Below are 26,311 nucleotides of genomic sequence, written 5' to 3' on the forward strand. Positions count from 1 at the left end.
ACATGCAGCCATAAAACTACAGTATAGTACTTGTGGGAAGGTTAGACCTTTTTGTGGAATTTGTGAGTTTTTGCACCACAGTTATGTTATGAGGGATCAGTGCGGTGATTGAGCGGTTTTCATGAAGGACAGTAGTACAGAGGATGTATTTTGTTTTTGCAGGATAAGTCATTAATGGTGTTTTATCTTGTTTGTAGCTGAATGTGAAGACTAAAGAGAGCTCCGTTCTCAGTGCTGAACTCCTCAAGCTAAAAGAAGAACTTTTCGAGTTAAAGCAAGAATCTAAAGCTGAATTTTTGAAGCTTCAGCATAAAAGTAAAACAGAGGAGGTAAAGATGCATAAGACAAATGTTTACAATCATTATATCAAAGTTACTCAAATTAAAAACACTTTCTCAGTTTTGGTCTTGAGACAAGTGGAACTATCTTCTGAAAAGCTTAGGAGCTCCTCCGTCTGTTATCCTGTTAGAAGCTACAAAGGTTGCAGAAAAATGTGAGCGCTTAGTTGAATATTGCTCTTGACTGAATCTATTAAGATTACATTTCTCTCCTGTGGCTTCAAAGTATTATTTTTCCCTTCTACAGTTACTACTTGTGGTCTTGAAGGGGTTAAGTAACACAAGATGTTCCAGGGGGGCCGGCGTGTTTCATCAGTACCTCTTGAGCTGATGCTGGAACCTTAATGACTGAGATATATATATATATATATATATATATATATATATATTATTATTTTTTTTTTTTTTGTGAAGTCAAGACACTTTGCTTTTAACTCATGACCTCCTGTGATTTTAGACCATGTGGTGTATTCATGACTTAATAAGCAAAGTTTTCAGGCCTCAGAGAATCGTAATATTATAATGGGACACAGAGCAACACTTTTAATTGCATGAAAAATGAGAACTGACTTGCAGTAATTTCTTAAAATGTACCTTCTGCACGTACTTGTCATAACTAACCAAAACCTTGCTTGTATTCAGCAAACTGGGATCCCACATTCTCTCCTGGGCTACAGAAGAACGCCAGCTATTTTTTTCTTTTAACTATATAATATAACATAGGCCCTTGTTGTGCTTTGTGTATATGTGTGTGCTTTCTGTACATGTATCGGTAATCTGTCATTTCAATACCTTCTTCCCCTTTGATATGGTTCCCCCAATGCAGCTTACATCTCCCATTAAGCCTCTGGTTCCTGTGGGGGGTGGAGGGGAAATTACTCTGCAGTTCAACAGTCTTAAAAAAAAACAAAAAAAAACATAGTAGAACGGAACTACTGGGCGGTGTAAACTGATTGAGAAAGGGCGTAGGCTAAGTTTCTACTTGTTTTTTGGGGGGAAAAATGCCAAGAAAGATGCCAATTCTAACGCATGGTGTTTTTTGGCCAAAAAACGCTACGGACAAATGTTAGCTGTAAATCAATGAGAAATCGCAAAATTATTTTTCCACTTGGCGTTTTTAAGTTTGGTATTTTTTTTTTAATCCTTTTGGCGTTTTTTCACTTTGGCGGTTTTGCAGGCGGATTTTATTGTTTTTTGGACTTTAGCGATCCAAATAAGTGATGGATATAACTTTTTTAATAAAATTTAGTTGGATACCATTAAAAAATTTAAATAAAAAAGATGCAATAGTGAATGAAAAAATTGTATCTAACGAAATTTATCTTTTTTATACCAACATTTTTATTAATTTTTAAAACAGGGATCAATTTATGTGGGCAGGTAGGGCACTAAAAATGTAGCGTACAATAATAAAAATGTAGTGTGTGTGTGTTTTTCACTTTTTTTTTAAACATTTTTTTAGGTAGTACTACTGCTCCCAGCATGGAAAACACTGTTGAATGATGGGAGTAGTAGTACCAGGTCTGTTGCGATCCTTCTGTATAATTTATAAATGCGGCCGACGCTCTTCTATGGTCCCCTGCACTTCCGTAAATATACACCTATTCATATTTCCATATTTCCAATATCAATAGGTATATATATATATATATATATATATATATATATGTGTCAGTGCAGGGGACTATAGAAGAGCGGCCACCCACATCTATACATTATACAGGAGGATCACAGTGGGTGTCAGGAGTGACAGCCACACTGATCTTTCCTTAACTGCAGGTACTACTGCTCCCAACATGGAGCAGAGCGTGCTCCATGATGGGAGTAGTAGTACCTGCAGTTAAAGACAGATCACAGCTGGTATCACTCCTGACACCTGATGCGATCATCCTATCTATTGCAGAGATGCGGAGCGGCTCTATACAGCGCTCGCATCTCTGCACTATACTCCAGCCAGTGATATGAATAGAACATCACTCATTCATATTTCCCTCTGAGAGCTGTGATTGTCTGCAACCAGCCGGCCAATCCCCACTCTGGGTGTAAAATATGAATCAGTGATGTTCTATTCACATCACTGGCCGGAGTACAGAGCAGAGATGCGAGGGCTGTATAGAGCCGCTCCACATCTCATCATATATTATGGACGATTGCATCGGGTGTCATGATATGTCTATTAGTACAGGTACTACTACTCCCATCATGGAACAGTCTGTTCCATGCTGGGAGTAGCAGTACTGCCTAAAAAATTTTAAAAAATCTTAACACACACACACACTTTATTAAAAATTTGTAAAAATTTTGTCTTAAAAAAATATAAATTTTGTGAATTATCTTTTTTTCTATCTAATGCATCCTTTTTTTTTATTTTTTTATTTTTTTTGGTACCCAACTAATTGTTATGCCGAGCGCTCCGTGTCCCTGCTCCTCCCCGGAGCGCTCACGGCGTCTCTCTCTCTGCAGCGCCCCAGTCAGATCCGCTGACCGGGAGCGCTGCACTGACATTGCTGGCGGGGATGCGATTCGCATAGCGAAGTCACTTACCCGTCCCGGTCCCCGGCTGTCATGTGCTGGCGCGCGCGGCTCCGCTCTCTAGGGCGCTCGCGCGCGCCAGCTCTCTGAGACTTAAAGGGCCAGTGCACCAATGATTGGTGCCTGGCCCAATCAGCCCAATTAGCTTCCACCTGCTCTCTGGCTATATTACCTCACTTCCCCTGCACTTCCTTGCCGGATCTTGTTGCCTTGTGCCAGTGAAAGCGTTTAGTGTTGTCCAAAGCCTGTGTTTCCAGATCTTCTGCTATCCGCATTGACTACGAACCTTGCCGCCTGCCCCGACCTTCTGCTACGTCTGACCTTGCCTCTGCCTAGTCCTTCTGTCCCACGCCTTCTCAGCAGTCAGCGAGGTTGAGCCGTTGCCGGTGGATACGACCTGGTTGCTACCGCCGCAGCAAGGCCATCCCGCTTTGCGGCGGGCTCTGGTGAATACCAGTAGCATCTTAGAACCGGTCCACCGACACGGTCCACGCCAATCCCTCGCTGACACAGAGGACCCACATCCAGCTAGCCGAATCGTGACACTAATTTTGGGTTCCAAAAAAAACACCAAAGGGGCCAAAAATGCTATTTCCACTCAAATGCCGAAAAAACACAAGAAAAAAATGCCAAACACAGGAAAATGCTGTGGCATTTTTTTTTTTGTTGTTTCTTTCTTGCGTTTTTTAGGCGATAAAAAAAAAAAACAAGCCTAAAAAAACAACCCTAAAATACACAAACACTGGTCAAGGTCATAGTGTAGTCCTATGTGGATATATCCTAACAGGAGTAAAATAGCAGTATTTTAAGCTTATTTCATAAATTGTATTTATTCTAAAGCACAGAATAAAAATGTAAATGAGTTAATTGAAAAATAATTCTGATCAAAATTAGAGAACACTTTCAAATACCTGCAAGTTATTGGTGTTAGTCTGGCAACTGGTGCTAATTTAACTGGCAGCCTAACTTTCCAGTTTTCACTGACTTTGCCAAAATGGTGTGCCGTTCCAAAGTGACTGAAACCCTCTGGCAGCAGGTTGTCCAGATGAAGGCCAAAGGGGTCAGCCATTTTGGCAAATAGGAGAGTAGACCCATCCCCATGCAGCATTGCCATTACATAGGACTGCAAAATCTGATGACAGATCCACTTTAAAGGGGAGCTCTACAGTGGAAAAACATGAACTATGTAGTCGGTGACTCCAGCATATTTTTAATGTCTTTGTTCAGTTTGGTTTGATTCTGTACAGTGGTTGAAAAAAATAAATCATATGCTAATTGAAACATGCCAAGAAGTAGGCAAGATGTTGCGGACAGATAGTATGGTTTCTATAAATACCCAGGGCAGCCTAGCTCTGTAACTAGCAAATTCCTTATGCTCAGAAAGATCAAGGGACATTCATGCAGTCTGATTACTGTATAAATACGTAATAACTGCATCAGGTATGTCATGATGCCGGCTGGCAGGAGGTGGATCCTCTGTGCCAGAGAGGGATTGGCGTGGACCGTGCTAGTGGACCGGTTCTAAGTCACTACTGGTTTTCACCAGAGCCCGCCGCAAAGCGGGATGGTCTTGCTGCGGCGGTAGTGACCAGGTCGTATCCACTAGCAACGGCTCAACCTCTCTGGCTGCTGAAGATAGGCGCGGTACAAGGGAGTAGACAGAAGCAAGGTCGGACGTAGCAGAAGGTCGGGGCAGGCAGCAAGGATCGTAGTCAGGGGCAACGGCAGGAGGTCTGGAACACAGGCTAGGAACACACAAGGAAACGCTTTCACTGGCACAATGGCAACAAGATCCGGCGAGGGAGTGAAGGGGAAGTGAGGTATAAATAGGGAGTGCACAGGTGAACACACTAATTGGAACCACTGCGCCAATCAGCGGCGCAGTGGCCCTTTAAATCGCAGAGACCCGGCGCGCGCGCGCCCTAGGGAGCGGGGCCGCGCGCGCCGGGACAGGACAGACGGAGAGCGAGTCAGGTACGGGAGCCGGGATGCGCATCGCGAGCGGGCGCCACCCGCATCGCGAATCGCATCCCGGCTGGAGACGGTATCGCAGCGCACCGGGTCAGTGGAGCTGCCCGGAGCGCTGCGGTAGCGAGAGTGAAGCGAGCGCTCCGGGGAGGAGCGGGGACCCGGAGCGCTCGGCGTAACAGTACCCCCCCCTTGGGTCTCCCCCTCTTCTTAGAGCCTGGGAACCTGAGGAGCAGACTTTTGTCTAGGATGTTGTCCTCAGGTTCCCAGGATCTCTCTTCAGGTCCACAGCCCTCCCAATCCACCAAAAAGAACCTTTTTCCTCTGACCGTCTTGGAGGCCAGTATCTCTTTCACTGAGAAGACGTCAGAAGAACCGGAGACAGGAGTGGGAGAAACTAACTTGGGAGAGAAACGGTTGATGATGAGTGGTTTAAGAAGAGAGACATGAAAGGCATTAGGAATACGGAGAGAAGGAGGAAGAAGAAGTTTGTAAGAGACAGGGTTAATTTGGCACAAGACTTTGAAAGGACCAAGATAGCGTGGACCCAGTTTATAACTGGGGACACGAAAGCGGACATATTTAGCGGAGAGCCATACCTTGTCTCCGGGAGCAAAAATGGGGGGAGCTCTTCTTTTCTTATCGGCAAACTTTTTCATGCGAGATGAAGCCTGTAAAAGAGAATTTTGGATCTCTTTCCATATGGTGGAAAGATCACGAGTCACTTCATCTACAGCGGGCAAACCAGAGGGCAAGGGAGTAGGGAGGGGGGGAAGAGGGTGACGGCCGTACACCACAAAAAATGGGGATTTGGAGGAAGATTCAGAGACTCTGAAGTTGTACGAGAATTCGGCCCATGGTAGAAGATCTGCCCAGTCATCCTGGCGGGAGGAAACAAAATGGCGTAAATAATCACCCAGGACCTGGTTAATTCTTTCCACTTGCCCATTGGATTGAGGGTGATATGCAGAGGAAAAGTTTAATTTAATCTTGAGTTGTTTACAGAGAGCCCTCCAGAATTTTGACACGAATTGGACGCCTCTATCCGAGACGATCTGCGTGGGCAAGCCGTGAAGACGAAAAATGTGTACAAAAAATTGTTTTGCCAACTGAGGCGCTGAAGGAAGACCAGGAAGAGGAATGAAATGTGCCATCTTGGAGAATCGATCAACGACCACCCAAACAACAGTGTTGCCACGGAATGGAGGTAAGTCTGTAATAAAGTCCATACCAATCAGAGACCAAGGGTGTTCGGGGACAGGCAGAGGATGAAGAAGGCCAGCGGGCTTCTGGCGAGGAGTCTTATCCCGGGCACAGACAGTGCAGGCTCGCACAAAATCCACAACATCCGTCTCCAGAGTCGGCCACCAATAGAAACGAGAGATGAGTTGCACGGATTTCTTGATACCCGCATGACCTGCGAGATGGGAGGAGTGACCCCATTTGAGGATTCCGAGGCGTTGGCGTGGAGAAACGAAGGTCTTCCCTGGAGGAGTTTGCCTGATGGAGGCTGGAGAAGTGGAGATCAGGCAATCAGGGGGAATGATGTGTTGCGGAGAGAGCTCTACTTCCGAGGCATCCGAGGAACGAGAGAGAGCATCGGCCCTAATGTTCTTATCGGCAGGCCGAAAGTGAATTTCAAAATTAAATCGGGCAAAGAACAGAGACCACCTGGCCTGGCGAGGATTCAGCCGTTGGGCAGACTGGAGATAGGAGAGATTCTTTTGATCGGTGTAAATAATAACGGGAAATCTTGATCCCTCCAACAGATGCCTCCATTCCTCAAGTGCTAATTTAATGGCTAGAAGCTCTCGGTCCCCGATGGAGTAGTTCCTCTCAGCCGGAGAGAAGGTCCTAGAAAAAAAAACACAAGTAACAGCATGCCCGGAAGAATTTTTTTGTAGAAGGACCGCTCCAGCTCCTACAGAGGAGGCATCAACCTCCAATAGGAAGGGTTTAGATGGGTCAGGTCTGGAGAGCACGGGAGCCGAAGAAAAGGCAGACTTGAGCTGTTTAAAGGCGTCTTCCGCTTGAGGAGGCCAAGACTTAGGATTGGCATTCTTTTTGGTTAAAGCCACAATAGGAGCCACAATGGTGGAAAAACGTGGAATAAATTGTCTGTAATAATTGGCGAACCCCAAAAAACGTTGGATAGCACGGAGTCCGGAGGGGCGTGGCCAATCTAAGACGGCAGAGAGTTTGTCTGGATCCATTTGTAGTCCCTGGCCAGAGACCAAGTATCCTAGGAAAGGAAGAGATTGACATTCAAACAGACATTTCTCCATTTTGGCATAAAGTTGATTGTCACGAAGTCTCTGAAGAACCATGCGGACATGCTGGCGGTGTTCTTCTAAGTTGGCCGAAAAAATCAGGATATCGTCCAGATATACAACAACACAGGAATATAAGAGATCACGAAAAATTTCATTAACAAAGTCTTGGAAGACGGCAGGGGCGTTGCACAGGCCAAAGGGCATGACCAGATACTCAAAGTGTCCATCTCTAGTGTTAAATGCCGTTTTCCATTCATCCCCCTCTCTGATGCGGATGAGATTATAGGCACCTCTTAAGTCCAGTTTGGTAAAGATGTGGGCACCTTGGAGGCGATCAAAGAGTTCAGAGATGAGAGGTAGGGGGTAGCGGTTTTTTACAGTGATTTTATTAAGACCGCGGTAGTCAATGCAAGGACGTAGGGAGCCATCTTTTTTGGACACAAAGAAAAATCCGGCTCCGGCAGGAGAGGAGGATTTGCGGATAAAGCCCTTCTTTAAATTTTCCTGGATATACACAGACATAGCAAGAGTCTCTGGGACAGAGAGAGGATAAATTCTGCCCCGGGTGGAGTAGTGCCCGGGAGGAGGTCAATAGGACAGTCATAAGGCCTGTGAGGAGGTAAAGTCTCAGCTTGTTTTTTGAAAAAAACATCCGCAAAGTCCATATAGGCCTTAGGGAGACCGGTTACAGGGGGAACCACAGGGTCACGGCAAGGAGTACTGGGAACTGGTTTAAGGCAGTCCTTGGAACAAGAGGGACCCCAACTCTTGATCTCCCCAGTGGACCAATCCAGGGTTGGGGAATGGTGTTGAAGCCAGGGTAGTCCAAGGAGAATTTCGGAAGTGCAATTGGAGAGGACCAAAAACTCAATTCTTTCGTGGTGAGGTCCAATGCACATTAGGAGGGGTTCCGTGCGGTAACGCACGGCACAGTCCAATCTTTCATTGTTAACGCAATTGATGTAGAGAGGTCTGGCGAGACTGGTCACTGGAATGTTGAACCTGTTGATGAGAGAGGCCAAAATAAAGTTTCCTGCAGATCCGGAGTCCAAGAAGGCCTTAGTGGAGAAGGAGAAGGTAGAGGTAGATATCCGCACAGGCACAGTAAGACGAGGAGAAGCGGAGTTGACTTCAAGGACTGTTTCACCTTTGTGCGGAGTCAGCGTACGTCTTTCCAGGCGGGGAGGACGGATAGGACAATCCTTCAGGAAGTGTTCGGTACTGGCACAGTACAGGCAGAGATTCTCCATGCGGCGTCGTGTCCTCTCTTGAGGTGTCAGGCGAGACCGGTCAACTTGCATAGCCTCCACGGCGGGAGGCCCAGGAACGGATTGCAGAGGACCAGAGGAGAGAGGAGCCGGGGAGAAAAAACGCCTCGTGCGAACAAAGTCCATATCCTGGCGGAGCTCCTGACGCCTTTCGGAAAAACGCATGTCAATGCGAGTGGCAAGATGAATGAGTTCATGTAGATTAGCAGGGATTTCTCGTGCGGCCAGAACATCTTTAATGTTGCTGGATAGGCCTTTTTTAAAGGTCGCGCAGAGGGCCTCATTATTCCAGGATAGTTCTGAAGCAAGAGTACGGAATTGTACGGCGTACTCGCCAACGGAAGAATTACCCTGGACCAGGTTCAACAGGGCAGTCTCAGCAGAAGAGGCTCGGGCAGGTTCCTCAAAGACACTACGAAATTCCGAGAAGAAGGAGTGTACAGAGGCAGTGACAGGGTCATTGCGGTCCCAGAGCGGTGTGGCCCATGACAGAGCTTTTCCAGACAGAAGGCTGACTACGAAAGCCACCTTAGACCTTTCAGTAGGAAACTGGTCCGACATCATCTCCAAGTGCAGGGAACATTGTGAAAGAAAGCCACGGCAAAACTTAGAGTCCCCATCAAATTTATCCGGCAAGGATAGTCGTAGGCCTGAGGCGGCCACTCGCTGCGGAGGAGGTGCAGGAGCTGGCGGAGGAGATGATTGCTGAAGCTGTGGTAGCAGCTGCTGTAGCATCACGGTCAGTTGAGACAGCTCGTGGCCTTGTTGCGCTATCTGTTGTGAGTGCTGGGCGACCACCGTAGTGAGGTCAGCGACATCTGGCAGAGGTACATCAGCGGGATCCATGGCCGGATCTACTGTCACGATGCCGGCTGGCAGGAGGTGGATCCTCTGTGCCAGAGAGGGATTGGCGTGGACCGTGCTAGTGGACCGGTTCTAAGTCACTACTGGTTTTCACCAGAGCCCGCCGCAAAGCGGGATGGTCTTGCTGCGGCGGTAGTGACCAGGTCGTATCCACTAGCAACGGCTCAACCTCTCTGGCTGCTGAAGATAGGCGCGGTACAAGGGAGTAGACAGAAGCAAGGTCGGACGTAGCAGAAGGTCGGGGCAGGCAGCAAGGATCGTAGTCAGGGGCAACGGCAGGAGGTCTGGAACACAGGCTAGGAACACACAAGGAAACGCTTTCACTGGCACAATGGCAACAAGATCCGGCGAGGGAGTGAAGGGGAAGTGAGGTATAAATAGGGAGTGCACAGGTGAACACACTAATTGGAACCACTGCGCCAATCAGCGGCGCAGTGGCCCTTTAAATCGCAGAGACCCGGCGCGCGCGCGCCCTAGGGAGCGGGGCCGCGCGCGCCGGGACAGGACAGACGGAGAGCGAGTCAGGTACGGGAGCCGGGATGCGCATCGCGAGCGGGCGCCACCCGCATCGCGAATCGCATCCCGGCTGGAGACGGTATCGCAGCGCACCGGGTCAGTGGAGCTGCCCGGAGCGCTGCGGTAGCGAGAGTGAAGCGAGCGCTCCGGGGAGGAGCGGGGACCCGGAGCGCTCGGCGTAACAAGGTATTCATGTATTAATTATCAGGGCATATTAGTGTGTTAAAGAGCCAATCAAACCCACAAGCCATTGACAGAAATGCACAGTTGTGCTCTTAACCTCTCGATTACTAATGATGAGTATGCTCGCGTGGAGCGGCATGCGGATGCTGGATCGTGATGAGCAAACTCATCATGCTGATGGCACAGGTGCTGCTATTGTGCACACAGAATCAGGAGGGGGCGACAACTGCAATAGACACCTGCAGCCCTGCTCTTATGGGAGAGATTAGCCAAACCTCCACTGTTTCATCCTTTTCATTCATAGACTCCAAAGCTGCCTAACCCAATTAGCTTTTTAGGTATGCTAATATACCAGCTTATAAAAGAATACCAATAAATACTTTTTATTTTTTTAATTAGGAGTCAAGTTCTTTGTGTGGCGTCGCGGTGTGAAGTGCAGGGTAGATGTTATAACCCAAGGGGCAGATGTTATTAACCCCTTCTTGTTGTGATGGCAGGGCGTTGTTTAGCCTTAACCACCCGAAGGTAATACTGCTGGTCCTAGACTAGGCACAGGGGCAATGAAGACACCAATGCCAAGTTAAGGACAAATGATAGCTTTACTGAGGGTAGACAGATGACACAGTCAATGCAGTACAGCCAATATCCCAAGGAGGTGATCAGTGACACAGGAGGACCTCGCAGGTTTGCTGGGACTTGCAGTAGTTGGCTGACTTTAGTGCAGGCCACGGTAACTACAAATGAACTTGACAGAGATGGTGAGTGACAATAAGATGACTTGACTTACTGATGACCAACTTGTGGCTACAGGACTTTAGGCTTGGGGCCTCCAATGCTCTGGACACAGACACTGAGACCACTGCACTGGACCTCAGCATACAGCAGGAGAGAGAGATTGCAGCCCATCCCCTGATTATATAGGGGGGCTGTGCAAGAAGCCCATAGGTCACTTGGGGGGTCACCTGGTCACTGGAGCCTCCTGGGTAACAATCATGTGATCCAAACATTAAAGCAACAGTACATTATATATACAAAACCTATGTACAACATGGTGAACTGTAAGGGGGACCCTGGGGACATGCAGGGACTCTGTCTGACAGGGCAGGTAGACAGTACGGGGCCACATCATCCCATACTAGGATACCACATTTGTTTGGGAGTAAACAAATTAAAACACTGACAGAACAGAAAGTCTAAGCTTAGTTTTGGGCCTAGTGGTAAATCTTGGCGTTGGTGTGCGGGCTCTGGTGTGTCCTTCATATAAGGATATACTGGCGAATGTCTCAATTTTAACATCAGTTTTGAGAGTTAGCCAATGTCATTGTCTACATCTACCACAGTAGTGCACCTAAATTCCTGTATTATTCTAATTGTTACACATCCACACCGTCTATCTGGTGTAGTATTCTATTGTGGCACTTGTAGTCCGCTGCAGGCATCCTCCATTGTATGCATTTTTATGCTGGGGATCGCGCCTAGCAACAGACTACAAGGGCAGGATCTGCTCCCCCTGCATAAATGCACAACCAATTTGGGGTTGAGCACCTCCAGCCATTTGAGACCACATTTTTATTGTTTTGGGCCTAGTGGCCAGAATAAAAACTGTACGATTTCTGAATTATTTTAGAATAGACAGTGAAGTGAAAAACTACTACATTCTGCCTGTGGTTTGAGCTGCATTAGGTACCTGACAGGTTCACTTTGAGTTTTATTTCAAGTTTTTCCATTGCCTCATTTTTGGGGCAACACCAATTTTTTCATTAAGGTAGGAATTCCTAGAATAAAGTAAAAAAAAATGCAGTATTTGAACCAATTCATGTTTTATTGTGTAAACTTAGATACTGAATAGATCTATTAAACGACAACATCAGTAGAGCAGCAGCCTGTGCATACTTTCCATCCTTCTCCATGTTATCCATGATTTTCTTTTACTTTGCTGGCTGTGTTTTTATTTTTTCCCACCTCTTGTAACAGAAGCTTAATGTCACTCAATCCCAATACTCTTCACACTTGCCTACTGTCCCCTTAAGGTATGGTAGCAATTTTCTTCATTCAATTCATGCTATGTTCTATTGGTACAGCATATTATAGGACAGGCAGATGGAATAGACAGAAGCAGATTGACTGACATTATAACAGAATTACAGTATAGCCCTTGAAATTGCAGCCTGTACCATGGTGATTCAGATTTGATGAAAACATGATGGAAAGAGAGAGAGGCCATCACATGTCAACTAATTAAACACAGCTATGGAGTTCTCCAACCTTCCCGGTGTTGTGCACCGGAATCACTAATCTGGAGGATGCAGCCTATTAGCTCACTAGGAAGCCAAGACATTACTGCCTGAATTGTATTGTACCTTTTATCTCCATGATACCACTAGGCCCAAATTAACCTTTTAAAGATGCAGGGCACAAATGTAGGCCCTGCTCCCGCTCCCCCTGTGTGAATTGCCTTCAGGAGCCAAGGGCATTTGATACCTGTTGGGTCACGGCTGCTATCTGCAGCCAGGAACTATGGCTAATATGGATATCACCCATTGGACCAATGTTCGTCAATAACCCTTTAGTTGATTGTGGTGTCTAAATGTGGTAACTGTAGTTACTGTCTAGGTCAGGGTGCTAATCAGGACCACCAAATCGAGGGGTTCCAATCAGCTGAGAGGATGAGCTGAGGTCCCTTACCTTCTGATTGGTGCCCCAATAGTAAAGGCAGCCTAAGCAGCCTACATTAATTGTGCACCAATATCACTAATCAATGCTGTGCTGTAGTACCGCAATGTTCAGTGCATGAAATAGAAAGATTGCAATTAATAGTCCCCTTATGGGTACTAAAAAATAGTCAAAAAAGAAAAAGTTAATAAATGTGAATAAGGCCTTTCCTTTAAAGTTGAATATTCCCTCTTTTCCCATTTTTTGTTTACATAAAATATTGTAAACATAAACATATGTGGTATCACTGCATGTGAAAATGTCTGAACTATTAGAATGTAATGTTAATTTAACCACAAAACTAGAATTGCTGATTTTTGGAACACTTTACAGTCATGGCCATAAATGTTGTCACCCCTGAAATTTTTCAAGAAAATGAACTATTTCTCACAGAAAAGGATTGCAGTTACACATGTTTATTCCCTTTGTGTGTATTCGAACTAAACCAAAAAGGGAGGGAAGAAAAACAAATTGGACATAATGTTGCAACAAACTCCAAAAATGGGCTGGACAAAATTATTTCAAAATTGTGGAAAATTTTGATTGTTTCAAGCATGTGATGCGCCTTTAAACTCAACTGGGGCAAGTAACAGGTGTGGGCAATATAAAAATCACATCTGAAAGCAGACAAAAGGAGAGAAGTTCACTTAGTCTTTACATTGGGTGTCTGTGTGTGCCACACTAAGTATGGACAACAGAAAGGAGAAGAGAACTGTCTGAGGACTTGAGAACCAAAATTGTGGACAAATATCAACAATCTCGAGGTTACAAGTCCATCTCCAGAGATCTAGATTTGCCTTTGTCCACAGTGTGCAACATTATCAGGAAGTTTGCAACCCATGGCACTGTAGCTAATCTCCCTGGGCGTGGACAGAAGAGAAAAATTGATGAAAGGTGTCAACGCAGGATAGTCCGGATGGTGGATAAGCAGCCCCAAACAAGTTCCAAAGATATTGAAGCTGTCCTGCAGGCTCAGGGAGCATCAGTGTCAGCGCAAACTATCTGTCGACATGTAAATGGAATTAAACGCTATGGCAGGAGACTCAGGAGGACCCCACTGCTGACACAGAGACATAAAAAAGCAAGTCTACATTTTGCCAAAATGAACTTGAGTAAGCCAAAATCCTTCTGGGAAAACATCTTGTGGACAGATGGGACCAAGATAGAGCTTTTTGGTAAAGCACATCATTCTACTGTTTACCGAAAATGAAATGAGGCCTACAAAGAAAAGAACACAGTACCTACAGTGAAATATGGTGGAGGATCGATGATGTTTTGGGGTTGTTTTGCTGCCTCTGGCACTGGGTGCCTTGAATGTGTGCAAGGCATCATGAAATCTGAGGATTACCAACGGACTTTGGGTCACACTGTACAGCCCAGTGTCAGAAAGCTGGGTTTGTGTCGAGATCTTGTGTCTTCCAGCAGCACAATAATCTAGAAGAAAAAAGCTACACTGAAAAGAAGCAGCACACCAAATAATATGAAGGTTTGCAAAAAATTCTCTTTATTGCACAATTTTAACACACAAAATAGGAATAACAAAACCATCTAAAATTGGCCATAAGAGCCAAAGAACAACTTAGAGGAGAGGCCATGAACCCCCCCCCCCCTCTAAAAAGGCACCTGTCCTATGAAATGGAGTGGTAATAATAAATGGATGAACCCCCGTCAGCATACAAAAAAGCCAGCCCTCATACAATAATCCAGATTAAAGGAGTAGTCCAGTGGTGAACCCAGTGGTGAACAACTTATCCCCTATCCTAAGGAAAGGGGATAAGTTTGAGATCGCGTGGGGTCCGACCGCTGGGGCCCCCTGCGATCTCCTGTACGGAGCCCCGACAGCCCGCGGGAAGGGGGCGTGTCGACCTCCGCACGAAGCGGCAGCCGACACGCCTCCTCAATACAACTCTATGGCAGAGCCGAAGCGCTGCCTTCGGCAATCTCCGGCTCTGCCATAGAGATGTATTGAGGGGGTGTGTCGGCCGCAGCTTCGTGCGGAGGTCGACACCCGCTATCTGGCCGGAGAGCCTGGCCCCCGTACAGAGAGATCGCAGGGGGCCCCAGCGGTCGGACCCCAGCGATCTCAAACTTATCCCCTATCCTTAGGATAGGGGATAAGCTTTTCACCACTGGACTACCCCTTTAATAACAAATATACTAAATACCTGAATAACAAGGCTAGAGTATTGGAGGTGCTGGATAAGAGTCATAAGGTGCTATAAGGTATATACAACCGTAGATGAGGCAAGCATAACAGACCGGAGGATAACCATAGATGGAAAGTGACTACAGCAAGGACAGGGCCACAAAGGACCCCACGCGTTCCGTCGCCACCTGGCGACTTTCTCAGGGGTGTTCCAGTAGCACAATGACCCCAAACATACGTGAAAAAACACCCAGAAATGGATGGCAACAAAGCGCTGGAGAGTTCTGAAGTGGCCAGCAATGAGTCCAGACCTAAATCCCATTGAACACCAGGGGAGAGATCGTAAAATTGCTGTTGAGAAAAGGTGCCCTTCCATTAAGAGAGACCTGGGGCAGTTTGCAAAGAGTGGTCCAACATTCCGGCTGAGAGGTTTAAGAAGCTTATTGATGGTTATAGGAAGCGACTGATTTCCGTTATTTTTTCCAGAGGGTGTGCAACCAAATATTAAGTTAAGGGTGCCAATAATTTAGTTTAGCCCATTTTTGGAGTTTGGTATGACATTATGTCCAATTAGCTTTTTTTCCTGCCTTTTTTTGTTTAGTTCCAAAACACACAAAGGGAATAAACATGTATATAGAAAAACATGTGTTACTGTAATCCTTTTCTGCAATAAATACTTCATTCTATAGAAAAATTTCAGGGATGCCAACATTTACGACCATGACTAGATATATTCCTATGGGAGCATAGCTGATGAGCAGGACAGCCCAACATAAACCCAGAATAAGTAAAGACTTTGATTAAAGAATAAGCAGAGACTTAGATTAAAGTTTTGTTTTCTCCTCCCCTTCTAAAAATCATAACACTTTCAATTTATTCAATTTAGCACCTACAGACCCATATAAAGGCTTGTTTTTTCCGTCACCAATTGTACTTTGTAATGGCATCACTTATTTTATAACCTATTCTGCGGCAAAACAAAAATATAGCATAGCATTGATCAGTGTTATCGTTGCTCTGCTGCTCCAGCATATCACCGATCGGACAGCGAGGAGGCAGGTAAGGGCCCTCCCGCTGTCCTCTCAGCTGATTGGGACATCACTGTTTCACCGTGATGGTTCCAATCAGAACCGCTAAGCTGCCGGGATACTTTTACCTTTTGGTTTAGACACCGCGATCAACATTGATTGTGGCGTCTAAAGGGTTATTGCCGGGCATTGGACTGATCGGTGATACCCAGCATTAACCCTGGGTCCTTGCTGCTGATAGCAGTCGGGACCCACCGGGTTTGTAGCGTACTCAGCTTGTGAGCATGCTTCAAACCCTGGGACTGGGACTAAGGCGTACCCTCCACCCCCAACAGGTTAATAAATAACTAGTTATGACAATTTTTTTCCCCACAAATATGTATATAAGCCTTCTCAGATACTTCTGCTTTACAATATGATGCCCTCATGAAATGATCTATTTAAAGGGGTACACTGGTGGAAAACAACTTTTTTTTTAAATCAACTGGTACCAGAAAGTTAAACAGATTCATTAATTACTTTTATTAAAAAATCTTAATCCTTCCAGTACTTATCAGTTGCTGTATGCTCCACAGGAAGTTCTTTTCTTTTTTAATTTTTTTTCTGTCTGACCACAGTGCTCTCTGCTGACACCTTGTTAGGACACCTTGTTACGCCCATGTTAGGAACTGTCCAGAGCAGGATAGGTTTGCTGTGGGGATTCACTCCTGCTCTGGACAGTTCCGGACATGGACAGAGGTGGCAGCAGAGAGCACTGTGGTCAGAAAATAAATTCAAAAGGAAAAGAGCTTTCTGTGGAGCATACAGCAGCTGATAAGTACTAGAAGGATTAAGATATTTTAATAAAAGTAACTACCGTATATACTCGAGTATAAGCCGAGTTTTTCAGCACGATTTTTCGTGCTGAAAACACCCCCCTTGGCTTATACTCGAGTGAACTCTCCACCCGCAGTGGTCTTCAACCTGCGGACCTCCAGAGGTTTCAAAACTACAACTCCCAGCAAGCCCGGGCAGCCATCGGCTGTCCGGGCTTGCTGGGAGTTGTAGTTTTGAAACCTCCGGAGGTCCGCAGGTTGAAGACCACTGCGGCCTTCGACATCATCCAGCCCCCTCTCACCCCCCTTTAGTTCTGTACAGTACTCACCTCCGCTCGGCGCTGGTCCGGTCCTGCAGGGCTGTCCGGAGAGGAGGTGGTCCGGTGGGATAGTGGTTCCGGGCTGCTATCTTCACCGGGGAGGCCTCTTCTAAGCGCTTCGGGCCCGGCCCCAGAATAGTCACGTTGCCTTGACAACAACGCAGAGGTATGTTCATTGCCAACGTACTTCTGCGTCATTGTCAAGGCAACGCCTCTATTCCGGGCCGGAAGCGCGGAGAAGAGGCGCCCCCAGTGAAGATAGCAGCCCGGAACCACTATCCCACCGGACGACCTCCTCTCCGGACAGCCCTGCAGGACCGGACCAGCACCGAGCGGAGGTGAGTACTGTACAGAACTAAAGGGGGGTGAGAGGGAGCTGGATGATGTCGAAGGCCGCAGTGGTCTTCAACCTGCGGACCTCCGGAGGTTTCAAAACTACAACTCCCAGCAAGCCCGGACAGCCGATGGCTGCCCGGGCTTGCTGGGAGTTGTAGTTTTGAAACCTCTGGAGGTCCGCAGGTTGAAGACCACTGAGGGCGGATGATGAGAAGAGGATGATGAAGGGGGGGTGTGGGATGATGACAAGAGGATGATGAAGGGGGGGGGATGATGAAGGGGGGTGGGGATGATGAAGGGGGGTGTGTGGGATGATTACAAGGGGATGATGAAGGGGGGTGGGGATGATGACAACGGGATGATGAAGGGGGATGTGTGGGATGATGACAAGGGGATGATGAAGGGGGAATGTGTGGGGTGATGACAAGGGGATGATGAAGGGGGGATGTGTGGGATGATGACAAGGGGATGATGAAGGGGGGATGTGTGGGATGATGACAAGGGGATGATGAAGGGGGGGGTGTGGGATGATGACAGGTGATGATGATGACGGTCTGGATGATGACAGGCGGTGATGATGATGAGGATGTTAATGACGGGTCTGGATGATGACAGGGGGGGATGATGTATTTCCCACCCTAGGCTTATACTCGAGTCAATAACTTTTCCTGGGATTTTGGGTTGAAATTAGGGGTCTCTGCTTATACTCGGGTCGGCTTATACTCGAGTATATACCGGAGTACCACTTGTTTTCCATTTTTTTTATAAGCCATTATTTGTATATAAAGAAAATAACATTTTCTTTAAAGGTATATTAGAAAGGTTAATGTTTTGCCAAGATGTACAGCATATAAAAAGTTTTTGAATCTGACAGTGTCCATTTAAGTTATTGTGTTTTTGTGCAATGTTATCATTTCGATTCGATACTTCACAACAGCATGTCACAGCTGGAATCTAGTATAAACCTGTCTTGTCACGATTTAGAAATCCAGCATCAGTCAGGTCTCTTGGAGTTTTTGATCATTTTGGCGGCAAGACTATTTTGTGGTGCTAATTTTGATGTTAAATCTGACTAACAGGAGTTTTTAAAGCAAGCATAGATGTATTGTAAGGGATTTGGAGTTTGTGTGACCTTAAAATACAGCGGTTTACTCATTGTCCTGTGTACAATGAAGATGACCTATTGTGATGACAAAGTCTACTGTTTATCTTTTCACTTAGATAGAAAGTGTGGGCCCAACTATACTCTAACTGTGGGCAATAAGTGTGAATGTGTTTATAAACAGAAGTAATGCTATTTCTTGCATACATAATGCATAAGAGCTTATGTTCTCAATCAGACGGATAAACTCCCCCAGAAGGATATTTTCCAGATTGTGAATACTGTTATTTGAAGAAATGTTTTATAGCTGTGATGTGAGCATTTGAGCAGCCATGGTAGAGACGCCAACATTAAACATTGTTATAGTATATTAATCATTTCTTTATCGATTTGTGTGTTTTCCTATAGAGCGAGGTAAACGTTTCCCTTGACAAATCAGAGAAAGTGAATTTTTTTTAAATCTTAATATCAATACAAGAAATGTGAAGGAACTTTTGAAATTCATCCCTGTCCAGTGCTTTTCAATATATGACAATTGTTTTTTTAAAGAGAATATCTAGCCAAGACAACTTCTATTCCCTACACCAGTATTTTCCAAACAGTGTCTCCAACTGTTGAAAAATTACAATTTCTGGACAGCCAAAATAATTTAAAAACTTCAGATTTTTTTTAACCTTTTTTATCCATTTTTCTTTTTTACTTTGTTAAAAAAAATATTTTTCAGAATATTTTGGACTACAGCAAAAGTTATAACTAAAACTTTTTGCAAATGCGAAAGTTTTTGAGATGTTCACAAACCTAACAATTACAGACATAAAATGTAAAACTGAGTGGGCATTAAGAGAAAAAATAGTTTTTTTTAGTAGGGTTTAAAGTGTAAAATGGACTATTTTACATTTAAAAAAAATGGCTCAAATTACAACTAATATTTTTTTTTAAATCCTTCTTGTATTTATTAGCTGCTGATTACTACAGAGGAAATTATTTTCTTTTTTGAACACGTTGCTGTCTGCTGAATCACAAGCACAGTGCTCTCTGCTGACATATCTGTCCATATGAAGAACTGTCCAGGGTAGGAGAAAATCAGGGATTTGTGGGTAAAAAATTCCACATTTCTTACTACTAGGCATCCCTCCACTGTCCAGAACACAGATATTGCCTCTGTGTCTTCGCTGGCAGCTGTGCTGAGACAAAACACAGAAAGTGTGGGCGGGACAAGCAGAGCCTGCTGTGTGAGCTTGGAGTGTGTAATAGAGCCTCAGTGCACTGCACAGCCAGTTGTTATCTCTGAGGAGTGAGGCAGGAAGTTCCCACCTGAGATTTGAGGGCGAGCAAGGAATGCCCCCTCCTCCTCAGTGAACTGTGGTAGTGCATTTTTTATTATTATTAATAATAATAATAATAATAAGTATAATTTTTTTATCTCATGACAGGTACACTTTAATATTGTGACGTCATGTGACACAGAATGCAGTAGTGTATACACATGTATACACATATGATATATACTGATGGCATTTTGAGGTACAGAATTCCCTATGAATAGATTGCTCTTCATAACACATCTGTCCTCACAACACTTGTTTACAGGTAAAGGAAATGTGTAAAATTCACAGGTAATAAATATTTCATCACCTTATCACAAATTAAATGAAAACACTGCTATCTAATATACGACAACTCTCTGACTGATCGCATTAGGGACAACATTCATCCCTGTGATATCGGGGAAAACATAATGAAGTCCCGTTTGCTGCTACTTCTTTTGTATGAAGCTAAACCTAATTTGGTCTCCATCGCATACTATGATAATCTTTTAATGAAGCTACATGGCTATTAGGTCAAGCTCTGCTGGGAAATTCCTGATAGTTATATCAGCATCATACACACCAATGATTGTAGAACCCCTCAGGTTTTCCCAAAGGAAAAAAAAAAAAAAAAAAGATTTTGCTATGAGATGCATTTTAGAGGACAATCAGTAAAGTGGGGGAGAAATATAGTTCCAATCTCGTAGATTGACGCTGTTTAGAGCAGCCTTTTAGTTTGGACTGAATTCACATTGCAGAATTTTTTTAACTCAAATGTATAAGCATTTCGCTTAAAAATTCTGGTGCAGCAGCCTTCCATTATTTTCAAAAGGATTCTGCTGCACTGAGCACATTGCAGGATTGGCTTTATTTTCAGATTCCAGGCTCCAGCAATCATTCTTAGCAGAATTCTGCATAGAGTGTATTTCTGTCAATGGGGATGATGCATGATTTTGGCTGTTCCTACTACACATGAATTCTCTGCCCCAGAATATGTCTGGGCAGTAATTCCAAGGTGTAAATAGCCCCTAAAAGTCACAAAGGCTTTCACTGCGTCTGTACGCAGCATTGATTCTAGCGATCAGTGGAGGTCTCAGCAGCCAGACCCCCATGAACACAACAACTAACATTTCTCTGACATGTCAGGAGCTGTTTGAAAGTTTAGGTACACTTTAAGGGTAGCAAAACTACAACTCCCAGCTTGTCCTCACTGACAGTAGCAGGACACAAGCTGACAGTGGGAGGATTTTTACTCTAGCTGTGAGCCCTGCGCCCACAGCTGTCAATCAAGGAAGTGTGTCCATGACGTAGGTGATGACACATGGACACAGCAGGACTAGTATGTGTCCAAGCAGGCAGGGGGGCCAGTTGTTTGACTGGCTTTTTCTGTATGAATTTTCTAATGAAAGCAATTGCAAAACCTATTGGTTATACAGTACATGCTTTACAACATATCAAAAGTTTTTGTATCTGACAGTGCCTATTTAAATTCTCATGGAAAAAATATTAAATGGATACTCTGGGATATTAAAACTTTTCCCCTATCCCAAAGATAGGGGAAACGTTTCAGATCACGGGGGTCCGACCGCTGGGGCGATCTCCCGTACAGGGCCCCCGACTCTTTGCCGAAATAGCGCATGTCGACCACCGCATGATGCGACGGCCAACATGCCCCTCAATACATCTCTATGGCAGAAGTGGAGACTGCTGAATGCAGCTCTCTGGCTCTCCCATAAAGATGTATTGAAGGGGCGTGTTGGCCGCCGCTGTTTCACAATTTAAAGCGTCACTCCGAACACGTTTCTGCAGCAGGGTATCTGTTTAAACCTCCTGACAACATTGCAGCCCGAAACTAAAGGGATCAGGATACTGATTTGCCTAAAGTCCAATGCAGTTCTGTAGGACTTAGATCAAGTTTACGCCACAGAATTTCTTGCTTCTGAATTTTGGTTGGAAAATCCGCTTCATCAGGGTAAAATGCCAGTGAATGGGTTTTCCATTAACCATCCACACTACAGAATTTTCTGAGCTGAATTTACATCCTTAAATACCAATCTAAAAATTCTGCAAACATTGCCGTCTATCGGGACCACAAGGTCTGTGTCGTCCTTGCACCGAATGATTCTGACTGCGGATTCTGTAGTGTGAATCTGGCCTTATGGCAAATCCATACAAATCCATACAAATCTAATACAGAAATTTAGGTGCACTATTGTGGTAGATGTAAACAATGACATTGGCTAACCCTCAACACTGATTTTAAAATTGAGACATTAGACAGTATATCTTTGAATGAAGGACATACCTGAGCCCGCACACCAATGCCAAGGTTTCTCAAGTGGCACAGGACCTAACACTAAACCTACCTGTGCGTGATAAGCAAAACCAGGGGCCAGTGGGCAATTACGGCAGCATTAGGCCGACTCACAGCCTCCTCCCAGGTACCCTCCAGTGTGGCTACAAGCACACACATACAATGGGAGGAGGGAGGCAGACTACAAGCCCCACCTAAGTTGGATAATATAGTTGCCGGCCTCACAGGTGCTCCTTAATGCTGCCAGGAAGATGTTCAAAGCGCATTACATATGGAGTTTACACACCTCCAAGTATAAAGTTTAAACAACAACAAAGAGTGGTCTCAAATGGCTGGAGGTGCTCAACCCTAAATGCAGTTGTGCATTTATACTGGGGGAGCAGATCCTGCCCTTGTGGTCCGTTGCTAGGGGCGATCCCCAGCATAAAAATGCATACTTATGGCAAATCTGTATCCTGATCGCTGTAGTCTCGGGCTAAGGGTGCATTCACACCACGTTTTTACAGTACTAAACTGTATCAAAACGTGTGTACACATTTTAACCCGTATACGGTTTGAAAAATGATGTCAAATGGCATCCGTTTTTTAAGAAAAAATGGTATACATTTTTTGCTTTTTACTCGATTATGAATAAAGTTTCACTTGTTTGATTGAAATTCCAAGACAAAAGCTGTACAAAGTCAAAAACCGTATGGTGCAAACCAGATGGAACCATACGCACATACGGTTCTCTACGGTTCCCATTGACTTCCATGTTAAAAAAAAAAAAAGTATACGGTTTCAATATGGTTTTTCCCCAGACCAAAAAACCGTGGTAGGCTACGGTTTTGGGTACGGGGAAAAAAAAACGCTACAAGACGCAAAACGGATGCAACCGGATGCATCGTTTGGCATAAGGTTTAGATAAAGAGTCAATGCATACGGTTTTCAATATGGTTCCATGCGGTTTTCAATTGAAACTGTATACGGGAACTGTATTGCAAAAACGTGGTGTGAATGCACCCTAAGTAGTTGTTGGGAGATTTAAACAGAGCATGAATGGAGTTGCGATTTAAGAAAACGAGTTATATGTATTTAAGGTTTCCTAGGAACAAGTAGGTCTGATTATTTTATGTCTATTGTGAAATGATTTCCATTGTCCCAGCACAGTTGGATCACATACATAAAGATGATTGCTCTGCTCAGTAATTGATGGCAGGATTGTCTAAATTAATGTTACATGTATAGAAAGCAGCAAAACATATGCAGTCTTGGTTTTCAGCTTAGTTATGCCCTATATATACATTATCCCTTTAAGCTGTAGCCACTCCCATATGAGTTTAATATGGATGTATGAAAAGTGATCCGTCAATGCTTTCTACAACATGTATCAAGCTTCTTTGCATAGTCTTGACTCTCTGACACGGAGATTAAACCTGTATTTATTCTCGTGCCTGGCCGTACCGAACACACGCAGGAAAGAACATGAGCAGAACACTGTGCACGTGCAGATAAACGTACACACTACGCAATTTATCAATAGATATGTGCCTGTCTGGATCAGGGGAGAACTACTGTGCATACAGTTGTCACAAAAATGAAATCTGAAATATTGCTTTGTTTAAATTGAAATTAGAATGCATCTCTTAGTCACACAATGGATTTTTTTTTGGCGTGTGTGCATCTCTCCGAATTGCAGCGTAGGCTTGCAGCGCGTGCCGTATGATGTTGTAATTGAACCATTGTTGTCGGTTTCAAAATTCAACGTTTGATCTCCTCTTCATAATAGTCAGTCTTTAATCATTTTCTCTCTGTTGCCTCATTTTGCCTTCTCAGTATATTACGCATGCTGAATACCATTATTGCCTTCAGTTATTAACTAGGGATGGATTTGGAAAAAGCAATTTTGTGCTAGCTTGATATTGCAGAATAAGCTGTCAAACATCATACCAGGTGACAGTGTGATGTCCTTCTACGGAGCTGCAGCACAGTGTGTATTACAGCTGGAAGCTTATAGGTAATCAGAGAGGATTACCAATGGCAGCTTTATTAAATATCTGTGCAGGTCTACTGTGACTGTGACCAGATAATGTGAGCTTCCAATATAGGAACAGGAAATTATTAATAAAACCGGATTGGCTGCTCAGAATGCCCTTGCAAAAGTTTATCTTATTATTATTTTCGAGGGAGATGAATGTCAAGTATTAGTTTCATTATGACTTAGGGTGCAGGACTTTTATTATTCCGAGTGTTTTGCTTTTAATTTCTGATCATTCCCCCTTGGGGCTGATGATATTAACATTGTTTTAAAATAATAAGTCTGATTTCCGAGTGTTTTTACCAATAAGTAATGCAAAAACATGTTGAGCAATTGCTGGTGTTGGCATAGGGATTAACGTCACTTTTTTCCAGTGTTCCAACTTTTTTTGGTAAAATTTGTAAAATGTAAAATAATCTTGCTGCCAAGTATTTCCTTTTTCTGCACATACAGAGGTGCAAGATAAAAAAGCAACACTAAAAAGTGTCACTAAAGGGATGAAGCCAACTGTCCACAACCTCAAACAGTCACACTCCAAACTCCACTATGGCCAAGACCAAAGAGCTGTCGAAGGACACCAGAAACAAAATTGTAAACCTGAACCAGGCTGGGAAGACTAAATCTGCAAAAGGCAAGCAGCTTGGTGTGAAGAAATCAACTGTGGGAGCAATTATTAGAAAATGGAAGACATACAACCACTGATAATCTCCATCGATCTGGGGCTCCACGCAAGGTCTCACCCCGTGGTGTCAAAATGATCGCAAGAACGGTGAGCAAAAATTCCAGAACCACACTGGGGGACCTAGTGAATGACCTGCAGAGAGCTTGGACCAAAGTAACAAATGCTACCATCAGTAACACACTTTGCCGCCAGGGACTTATCATGCAGTGCCAGACGTGTCCTCCTGCTTCCAGTACATGTTCGGGCCCATCTGAAGTTTGCTAGAGAGCATTTGGATGATCCAGAAGAGGATTGGGAGAATGTCAAATGGTCAGATGAAACCAAAGTAGAACTTTTTGGTAAAAACTCAACTCTTCGTGTTTGGAGGAGAAAGAATGCTGAGTTGCATCCAAAGAACACCATACCTACTGTGAAGCATAGGGGTGGAAACATCATGCTTTGGGGCTGTTTCTCTGCTAAGGGACCAGGACTACTGATCCGTGTAAAGGAAAGAATGAATGGGGCCATGTATTGTGGGATTTTGAGTTAAAACCTCCTTCCATCAGCAAGGGCATTGAAGATGAAATGTGGCTGGGTCTTAAAAGCATGACAAAGATCCTAAACACACCACCCGGGCAACAAAGGAGTGGCTTCGTAAGAAGCATTTCAAGGTCCTGGAGTGGCCTAGCCAGTCTCCAGATCTCAACCCCATAGAAAACCTTTGGAAGGAGTTGAAAGTCTGTGTTGCACAGCGACAGCCCCAAAACATCACTGCTCTAGAGTAGATCTGCATGGAGGAATGGGCCAAAATACCAGCAACAATGTGTGAAAAGCTTGGGAAGACTTACAGAAAACATTTGATCTCTGTTATTGCCAACAAAGGGTATATTACAAAGTATTAAGATGAACTTTTGTCATTGACCAAATACTTATTGTCCACCATAAGTTGCAAATAAATTCTTTAAAAAATCAGACAATGTGATTTTATGGTTTTTTTTCTCATTATGTCTCTCATAGTTGAGATATACCTATGATGAAAATTACAGGCCTCTCTCATCTTTTTAAGTGGAATAACTCGCACAATTGGTGGCTGACTAAATACTTTTTTGCCCCACTGTATTCTCCCCTGCTTACTGCCTTATATGTCTCTTGGGGTCCACTAGTGGTTCCTATACTATCCAGAACATAATCCTTTCTGGCTATAGCATCATCTTTTTCTAGCTAAAGCACTTGCATGAACAAAGTCCCGGAAGTGAGAGTGAGACTAACACTCTTTTGTGCTCACTCCTGTCCTATCTACTGCAGCATGAAAACAGAGAGGAGAGGGTTACAGTGCAGCCTGGTAGGTTAGTGTGGGTGATGGGTGATGCTGTAGACACATTCCCTTTAACCTCTTCAGGACATAGGGCGTATGGATACGCCCTGCATCCCGAGTCCTTAAGGAACGAGGGCGTATCCATACGCCCGTGGGAATTCCGGGCCCCACCGCTAGCCGGTTGTGGACCGGAGCCGGATGCCTGCTGAAATCGTTCAGCAGGCATCCCGGCATATCGCCCAGGGGGGTCATTATGCCACAATGGACAATTCAGTCCAGCGATCTGCGGCGATTCC

At 44.6% G+C, this 26,311-nt stretch overlaps 1 protein-coding gene across 7 annotated transcripts in view; it reads left to right on the top strand.

Moving 5' to 3' along the window:
* LOC130274181 (cingulin-like) overlaps positions 1 to 26,311 on the top strand; it is a 419,288-nt gene that overhangs the window by 211,817 nt on the left and 181,160 nt on the right. For all 7 annotated transcript variants that reach the window (XM_056522196.1, XM_056522193.1, XM_056522192.1 and 4 more), the window contains one exon: positions 198 to 329. In XM_056522196.1, the coding sequence (XP_056378171.1) occupies positions 198 to 329 (132 nt within the window). The remainder of the gene's footprint in view (positions 1 to 197; positions 330 to 26,311) is intronic.

Source organism: Hyla sarda, chromosome 5 (assembly GCF_029499605.1).
Source record: "Hyla sarda isolate aHylSar1 chromosome 5, aHylSar1.hap1, whole genome shotgun sequence".
NCBI classification, from domain to species: Eukaryota; Metazoa; Chordata; class Amphibia; order Anura; family Hylidae; genus Hyla; species Hyla sarda.